Source organism: Nymphaea colorata, chromosome 9 (genome assembly GCF_008831285.2).
Source record: "Nymphaea colorata isolate Beijing-Zhang1983 chromosome 9, ASM883128v2, whole genome shotgun sequence".
NCBI lineage: Eukaryota > Viridiplantae > Streptophyta > Magnoliopsida > Nymphaeales > Nymphaeaceae > Nymphaea > Nymphaea colorata.
In genome coordinates, this window is record NC_045146.1 from 14720622 (window position 1) to 14730070 (window position 9449).

General features: G+C 38.9%; 1 protein-coding gene across 2 annotated transcripts; it reads right to left on the reverse strand.

Annotated features, from left to right (window-relative positions):
- Positions 1-630: 630 nt before the first annotated feature.
- On the reverse strand, positions 631-9158 carry LOC116261479 (ATP-dependent DNA helicase DDM1). Of its 2 annotated transcripts, none has more exons than XM_031640252.2 (16): positions 8979-9158; positions 8719-8802; positions 8285-8581; positions 8054-8137; positions 6665-7014; positions 6402-6588; positions 6139-6314; positions 3159-3228; positions 2890-3079; positions 2678-2776; positions 2508-2602; positions 2324-2443; positions 1624-1743; positions 1442-1540; positions 1233-1337; positions 631-1092 (listed from the first exon to the last, which is right to left on the reverse strand). In XM_031640252.2, exons 2-16 carry the CDS (start codon positions 8785-8787, stop codon positions 874-876), a joined length of 2280 nt encoding a protein of 759 aa, XP_031496112.1. In that variant the 5' UTR covers positions 8788-8802; positions 8979-9158; the 3' UTR covers positions 631-873. The 2 variants fall into 2 exon arrangements, with proteins under 2 accessions (XP_031496112.1, XP_031496113.1); XM_031640253.2 differs by having other exon boundaries at positions 8719-8816.
- Between the last annotated feature and the right edge of the window lie 291 nt (positions 9159-9449).

The following is a 9449-nucleotide window of genomic DNA, read 5'->3' on the forward strand; positions in this document are numbered from 1 at the left end:
TTGGCCGTTTAGTTTGGAAGTCCTTTCTTTCAAGTTTCAAATGCACCCCTTGCTTTGTCACCTATGGACACACGATATACCGCAGTTAGATAAATTGTAAACCCACCTGGCCTTATCCGCTTTCTGGATAAATTGACCCTTCACTCGGATTTTACGTTAAGTTAATTATGGCCTTAAATGAAATCACATTCCCCTTTTTCTTATTGGGATCAACTAAATCGACACTTGACGGCCATTAACCCAATTCAAGGCCAGCGTCTCAAAAAAGAAATTGAAAGTTGGTACCCTCGATGTGTCAAACTCTCATATCATAATATGGACTTCAAGGACTTTGCACAATAAGACTCCTTTAGTAGAATGGCCGGCATTACCCAGAGTTCACCAAATCGAACTTACCCCATCGGTTTTGAAACTAAACTCGTGCCGAGTAGCTTGAGCTTCTCAGATAAGCCTGATGCTTTTATCACTTTCTTGATGAAAGCACCATCGAAATAGATCATTGTGTCTGAATTTCAATTTGAAGCACTCACTTATATCCAAAAGCGAAGAAAAAGCTAACAGACAAGTGAGCTTCGCCTACAGGGTTCCTACTTGTCAAGAATGGTCGGTATAATTATATAGAGACACTAGTTGAACGGATAAGATATTAAATCTGTCAATGATCTATGCTTGGCATGTACAGAGGCCAACAAAATGGAGACCTACAGATGAGCTCCATCCACGGGAGCTAAAAGGCTGTACAAAACTTCCGTGGCACCTTTAGCCAAAACTAGCCAACAGGAAGAAAAATGAAAAATGCATACCGCTTCGGTAGATCTCAAAAAGGAACGAAATAGCCAGATTTAGAACCCTCCCATTAAGTCGTACGCTTTATCAACTTTCAAGTGAAGAAAGCATAGATCCTCCCTGCTTTGCCGACATCACCACCTCCCAACCAGGACCACGAGGGGGAAGGTGGTTCAGTGTTTCAACGCCATCAACCATATCGCTCCTATCTATAAGTTTCAAAAGGTCATCATCACTTATTTCAGTTTGAACTTCTTTATCATCATCTTCTTCCTTTTCCTGAAGTAACGCCAGCAAGTCTTCCTCCTGAAAACAAAAAAACACAAACGAAGTAAAAACTGTTGCTTTCTCACATATCAAACGTAGGTCACACAATCAGCTAAACTCGTGATGCCATACTCATGATGATCATTTTTCGAAACCATTCAGTACCAAGCCCAATTTACCTCAAGAACATACGGCTTCCTATCTTTCTCTTGCTGAAACTGCCCTTTCTCAATGACGACATGTTCAAGCTTTAATTTACTAAAAGCTCTCTTTATCATGCGGCCCTGTCAAAACCATTTTCAGTTTAAAAATCTAATCCACTGACAAAAAGCAGCCAGATATGAAAAAGAAATTGATCCAAAACAAAGGGGAAAAAGGTCCAAGTAACCTCGACTGAATGTGCAGTTGCTAGCCTATAAACATGCACAGGCTTTGTCTGACCAATACGGTGGCATCGGTCCATGGCCTGCAAATCCATTTGAGGGTTCTATAGCACAAGAAGAATATGATTAGTAAAGAATTCGAACTAACACATATAGCAAAAATATATCCTACTCAAATTATCTTTACCCAGTCGCTGTCATAAAGAATGCATGTATCTGCAGCAGTGAGATTAATCCCAAGTCCACCAGCCCGTGTACTCAGAAGAAATATGTTAACGTTGCTGTTTAAGTCATTGAACTCTTTGATCTGACTTACACAAGAAATTAAAGCACCATTTAATCAATCACAGAATAATTAGTGCAAAAAAGCACACCCAACATGTTCAGCTGGATCCATGGTGATTTATGCATGGAATCAGTCAGAAAGATCCATAAATATAGAAATTCTAAATCCATCTTTTGTTGCAACAATCTTCACGATCACATAGTTTCAAACATACAGCAGCATTTCCCATCTCATGGTTCTCAGCAGTAGGTCGTATATATTTCTTTGCATAATAAATACAAATTCTGAAAGTTGAGCATACACAGACGTTCAAGATAAATTCAAATAAACACTCCAGTATCTCTGTCCCCACCATAGAACCAAGTCGTATATTTTGCCCTCAACAGCTGTTAGCTTCAACATCAATTGATCTTAATGCATGAATTAGAATTTAGAACCCAAAAAAAATACTATCTAAAAAACGAGAGCACAGCAGCAAAAGCTAAAATCAACCATGCAAAAGTTAAAGAACATATAAGAGATCAAATATGGAGGACTTGCATAGGTATGATCAAACTATCAAAGTTAAAAAAGAAAACTACATTTTCAGATAAGAACGTACTTGTTTTTGCCTTTCCTCCAGTTTAACAGAGCCATCAATTCGGCAGACTAGAAGGCCTTTTTCATCGAAATAGTAATCAAGAAGATCCAATAACTTTGTCATTTGTGAGAAAATCAGGATCTGGAGAAAATGCAATGTGAGAATACAATAACAATGAATAACTTAATAAAAACAGAAATATTACCTTGTGTTTTCTCTGAAGCAAATGTGAAATTAATCGGTCTAGCAAGCGAAACTTCCCACATTGTTCCACCAGTTGTTCAATAGGAGGATATAGGGCTACGTCAAACAGCAAGCATGGTTAAAGAAGGGGATGAAAACCAAAAACCACCAAGAAAAAGTGGGAGGCCATACTGTAGTCCTCAAATGCAGATTCAACAAGGTCAGGATGGTTGCAGTTCTTGCGGAGCTGCATGAACAAATTTGTCAGCCTGCTTCTCATAGTAGAAGTCCCTGCATCATTAAGAAGCATTAAGCATGAAAAGAAACAAAGACCAGTATAAGCAATGTCGTAGTATTGAAACTGATTTTATCCAAAAGCACTATATAACGAGATCACTTCTTACTACAGATGGTCTTTCCCAGTATGTAATTTTCCAAAGTTTTGTTGACCAAATGCTCCTGAAGTTTCTTTTGGTGTTCCGTCATATTTGCATATAGAATAATTTCCTTCTTCCGAGGAAGCATCTTTTCAACGTCTTCTTTTAATCTTCTAAGTATAAAGGGCCGCAAAATCAAGTGAAGTTTGGTCAAAACCTGCAAGAAAATTTAGATAGCTGAAGTTACCAATCAAATGTATGGACTACAAAATTAACTAGAAATGGCAAACTATCACCTGTAGTTTTCTTTTTTCTCTTGACTCTGCCCCGTGATCTGAACCATTAGACTTTGCAGAGAAATCAAACCTAACCAAAAACCCAATTAAGTGGATAACAAAGGAAATAAATTTGTTAAATTAAACATCCCAAGAAAAGGTTACACATCAGATTAAGCATGCCAGATTGCGGATATTAGAAGGCTGCGACGTTTAAAAGTTTCTTTAATGCCCTTTTCATGCCAGCCCTTCACCACTAGAATGAATTTTCATATCCTCAGAGATTTGGCTTCTAAATTGTGATACGCAGCAAGAAACATGCCACACTTTGGTAAGATTTTTTCCCAAGGACAAATCGGGCAAGACATAGAATTTATTCAAGGTTTCATCTTGATCTTCAAAGTTCAAAGTTGTTTGGGACTTTCCTACATAAGAGCAGGTGGATGGTTGCTGTTATCTTTTGTGCTGCATATGTTGGATGCACCTACCTTTCTTCCATTGTTAACCATAATACAAAATCTGCCATGTACGATCTATTTGGATCTTTGTATTTGATTGATAGATTTAATTTGTAACCACAACAAAATTGATGCAGCAAAAGTCATGCAAAATCTCTGATACCGAATTTGATGCCGTAAATAGGATTTTTATTCAAAAATCCTCCAGTCTGAAACTAGGATGTGGAAAAAAAAGACAGCAAAAGAAAGCTTTAGTTCAATGTAAATGAAGAAATATATACGCAAAACAGTGAATAAGCAAACTCATAAAAAAGCTAAATTTCATATTCTCAGCTCTCAGTCTGAACTCAAAATTTTCTACATAATTGCTTTGGGTAGATAAAATTTGGTCTGAGTCCACTTCTGGGTCATTTTCTATTAGCATTTTTTCTTAAACCTTGAAAACTTTAAAGTATCCTCCCTTCCCATCCAAACCTACATTCTATCCAGCGGCCCTAACCAGTTGTGTGTAGATGAGAAACAAATTTTCTTTTCTTCTTTTTCTTTGAATGTTGATCTGGGTTTTGATACTTTTCTCCAGCCATAAGCCCTTGGCTTTTTATGTTTTCCTATAAGTTCTTAAGAATGGAGTCTAATTTTTTCCTTTTTTTTATCAAAAACCCTATGTATTTCTTCTTTTAAAGTCTTGCAAAGGGCCAGGTTTTAAACTCTCCCCAAGGCCCTTATTTTTGTCCAAAAAGCAAAATTCTCCATCATTTTATAGAATTTTCAGAGAAGAATATTGTTGTAGTGGTTCATAATTTTCTGTGGAGTTTTCTATGTTATTTGTTTTGGACTATTTTGTCTGTCTAATTTTCAGTACAGGTATGTTGCTATATAGCTTCTGCACATCACTGCAAACGTGTGTGCGTGAAATTTACACTTGTAGTTACACTGAAAATAATATTGTAATAACAAGGTAAAATGGTAAATAACTCAAAAAATGTAAGATTGCGAGAATTAGGAACTGATTGCAATGAACTCTACATGAGTTTCCAACTATCTTTTCTTGAATGTTGTAGATAATTATTATATGTATATAAACTCGCAGACACACACGGCGAGTACCAGGGTTCCACAAGTCAGTATTTTGCTATGTCACACAGATTCGTTAGAATGGCTGCCGCACCCGCATGTGCGGGCGCGCGGACGGGTGCGGCCCGACACGGCTAACACTTGTCCAGCGCAGCGCAATCTGCCTCACCCAATGAAGTGAACGACTACGTGCACTCCAATTTGCAACTACTTTCAAGAAAGGATAAAGAATATAGGTATGAGTCATCTATGAAGACTATGATTCTATATTTGTTTATGTTATTTGTTAATTCAATATTTCAACTCTTTAATCTTCTTCTTATAATTCAATCTATGCAGTTGTGGATAATCTCAACATTGGGATGTGGACACAGAAGAATTCAATTTTGATGGAGAGCGCAACTTACAAACTGCTAATCTGGATTTAGCTGATGTTGTTATTCCTTCTGATGATTTTGCTGATGACATTGATTTTAGTGAAACGGCTGAAGATAATCAACAAATCGATGAAGGAAGATTAGAATGATGAAAAATCCTTGTAGAATGATGAACTTCATTTTTTTTTTAATTGTTGAATCAGTTGGTGAAACAATCCTTAAAACTCTAATGATCTAATCCTTGTAGTTGTTGATTTGTAGTGGTTATTTGCTAATTTTTATTAAATTTTTTCTTTTGTATATGTATAATGTCATATATATAATGTCTCGCCGCACCCGAACCGAAGTTTTTTTTGGACATTGCCGGATCCTGCACTCGCACCAGCACCCGCATCCATGTGACATAGGTATTTTTTACCCACACCTGTGTCACATAGATGATGGTTAACACTTAAAAGTAATGCATGGATGCATGGGTGTACCCAATAAATAATTTTAGGGGTTGGCATTCTCCATCTAGTAGATACACTCTGTAACATATATGATGAGAAGTGCATCATTGTTAGTGGGAGCTTGTTTGATGTGTGATATGAAAGTCACCTCCATTGTTTTTAATTTATGGTCTTAGGCATTCAATTTTGTTGTCCTTATGATCTCAAGTGTTTTTTTTTCCTCGAGTTATTTCTTTCAATAATTCCATAGTAAATTTGACTACTGAATAAAACACATTTTCATGGTTTTTTAGATTTCTTATTTTATTTAAATTTGTATTTTTGAACAAAAAAATATAACTTTCATGACATGTAATTTAGGTCCATATTTCATGTTCAACAAATACAAATTATTGTATGCATATTACAACGTTTTCACTAATGGAAAGACGTAACTGAGACTGCTCAATTCATACAAGTTATAGGGTGAGTTTTATAACATTGCCCATTACGGAAATACAATTCCAATAGGCTATTCACTATTGACAAGGAAGATTTCATGTAGAGGCATTCATTATGACTACGCAGGCAAAGCAGAACAATAAAATGCATAAAATATATAGCATTGTTGGGAAACAAAATCATGCAAAGAAGCATTTACCATGATTCAAATTCTTCGCAAGATGAGAATACATCAGGCAAAATAAAATTCAACAAGGACCAGAGCTCAGCTAAGTTGTTCTGCAGAGGTGTTCCAGTCAATAAAAGCTTATTTTCCATCTTTATTCGCTTCAGCTCTCTCAACAATTTGCATTTTGTATTTTTCAAACGATGGCCCTGGGCGAGAAGAAAAAGGTGCAGCAAAGGTAAAGCATAATGCCGAAAGGAAAAGAGGATCTTAAATTAAAATATCATAACCATTACCTCATCAATGACAACATATTTCCAGCAGTAACGAGCTAACACCTTTGAGTCATTCATAGCAATCTCATAAGAAGTAACAACAAGAGGAAAATCTGGACCAATGTCCCTTGGCATGTGTTTCTTCACCAGAGCAAGCCTTTCTTGCTTATCTCCATGATATATGATAGCATTCATTGATGGAGCAAACCTGCATATATTTTTCTTAGTGTAAAACAATAAAAATTGGTGACAATTGACAGGAAAATTGAGAATGAAGAACTTACCTTGCAATCTCATTTACCCAATTTGAAAGTGTAGAAAGAGGAGCAATTATCAAGTAAGGCCCATGCAGGTTGTTCCCTTTCAAGTGAGCAAGAAAGGCAATTGTCTGTATCGTTTTTCCAAGCCCCATTTGATCTGCCAGGATTCCATTTAATCCATTTTGCCACAAAGAAATTAGCCACTTGACACCTTTCAGTTGATAAGGTTTCAATTTTCCACCAGTCAGAAGAGGGACAATTGAGGCTTGCTCCCTCTCTGTCCTCTCCTCTTCACTGAGATGGACATCTTGAGATGCATCAGTGACTTCTTGAGACCTCGCCAACATTGCTGTCAATGCCTTCTTTGCCTTCTTCTGAATATCACCAACATAAGTAACGTTTAAGAAAACAGGACGCTGAAAGAAGAATTACATAAACAAGTATACGATATGAATTCAAGTTAATTATTTTAAGTCTAAGGCCTTCCATTTTTTTTCCTGGATAGGCAGGCTGGAGTTAGGCAGACCTCCCATTAGATTATGTTTCAACTTTCAACTCTTGATCCCATCATAAAGAAGGTCTCAAGTTCAACACCCTAGCCAAGTGGACAGAAATCCTGATTGACAGATCAGACAATGACAGCGATGTATTCTGCCAAATGTTGAAGAAAGATTGAACCATTTAAAATGCTCACCAGGAGAGATAAAAGGTTTTGCTTCTAAACTCTTGTCGCATTACACGCATAGACAACATGACACAGACAGACGCACACAAAAGAACCTATTCTAAGTCAGAATTCGAGAAAGGACATCGACTTTATCTCCAAAAAGGTATTAAGTAGAATGTGGTTTCCTGACTGACTCATATAGATTTGTCTCTGTGTGTGGGTGGGTCTATATATATAACTAAGGGAACGTATTCTGAGTCAGAGTGCGAGAAAGAATACCACTGTTAGTTCCATAAAATATTAGGTTTGTCGGGGTAGGCGTAATCAGCTCTATAGTTGCACACCTATAATCAGGATCTCAGCCTACTCCACAGGACCACGACCTTTCAAGAGCAAGCAGATTTGAAAAGGATTGTGAAGTTATCATTGGGATTGATGAAATCTGCCACTTGTGAAATTTCTCAGCAAACAGTAGAAGAAAACATTGTTAAAAAGATGGGGATGGGGGAGTTGGTGGAAACGATATAGAATGTTCTAATAAATCATTCTGTCCAACCATCAATATCCTGATAGCTTTCTTACGAGTCTAACCAAGCAGGCGTAAAAGTTCTAAAAAATATATATAAATCGACAGAAGGAACAGATGACGCTAGTGCTTGTCCATCCAGGCTTATCTGCCACACGAAGGAGGGTTGGGGTGGGCTGTGGTGGGCAGGAGAGTAGGGGCCGCACGCGGGAGTACTTACGGTATTGCAAGAAGAAGCCTTCCGCTTCCGACCGCGTTTCTTCTCTTCCTGGGCCGTATCGACACTTTTCTCTTCAAATCCTTTCTGAAAGGGCAAAAGTAGGCATAGCCCCAACAGATCAATCGTTTCGAATAAGCAACCAAATCTTCGAATAACAGAAAAGGGCATAATCCGATGATAAAACTGTGACAGTAAGAGATATCATTGAAATGCTGAAATTACACTGTGTACCTCCATCTGTTCAAAGAGGAACATGGCGTAACAATGTGCTCGAGTCAGGAGCTCCTCCAACTTGCTAAACCTCTTCTCATCATTGAACAACGCATTGCCATTGTCGACGTCACCCCCCGCCGTCACGTTGCCCTCCTCCCGGTTGCCGTCGCCATCTTCCTTCTCGCGAGCCTCCTGTAGCAACGCCTCTTCCTTGAGCATGGTTTCCGAGAGGAGAGAAGAGTCCCCATTCTTCGCATGAAAGGAAGCGTCATCCTCAGAGGCAGCAAGGGCCGGTTCTTCGTCCGTGCACTTTCCCTGTCGATCATATCCGAAAACGGCGCCTTCTCAGTAACGCAGACCAATGAAGCCCCCGCTCTCGATCTTCCCCACTGCCCATGAACCAACAACTGAAAGGGGAGAAAAGGAAACAAGGATGGGGGGAGCAAAAATACCTCCTCTTCCAAGACGGAGATAGGGGAATCGGCGGTGCCTTCGTCCTTCTTTTCCGGTAGAGTCGCCATCTTTCAACAACCGACCTACAATCGAAACCCTGGGAAGATTAACCACAAAGCACACGCGCATTTACATACTTTGGATTTGCAAGCAGGACAACAAAAAGCGGACAATAACAAAGCAGGAACAGAAAAAGAAAGCAGGGGATCGGAGAGAAAGAGGAAGAAGATGGGGGAACGCTTTTCACTGTTCTCAGTACCTGACTCTCCAAAAATCGGAAGAACAAGGGTCCCTGCAAAACTCAGGGCTGCAACGCAACACACACACGGAAGATCAGAAAAAGGAGGCGGCAAGAGGAGTAGGTGGGCGGAAGGAGGGAGGGCGTGGTGGGAAGACGGCCGACGGAACGGCAGAGGTCAGGGTTTTTGCAGGTTCCGCACAGAGTGGGTCGGGGAGAGTGCCCTTTCTCCTCCTCCACCACCACCCTCCTTTGGCGGGAAAAATTGCGGTCTCTGTGGTCGCATTTACGATTCTACCCTCAACCTTTGGTCAAACAGACCGAAGTCAAGATGGGTCTTGGTTTCTGGTTTCTACCCTCAACTTCTGTCCAATAGCGATTGATTGGTGCCTTTTAGTTTTTGTTCTATGATTTAAATTTTAAAAACTACCTCAAACAGTCAAACTGGATGTGAAATTTTAATTTTTATTCTGTAATTTTAATTTTAGTCAT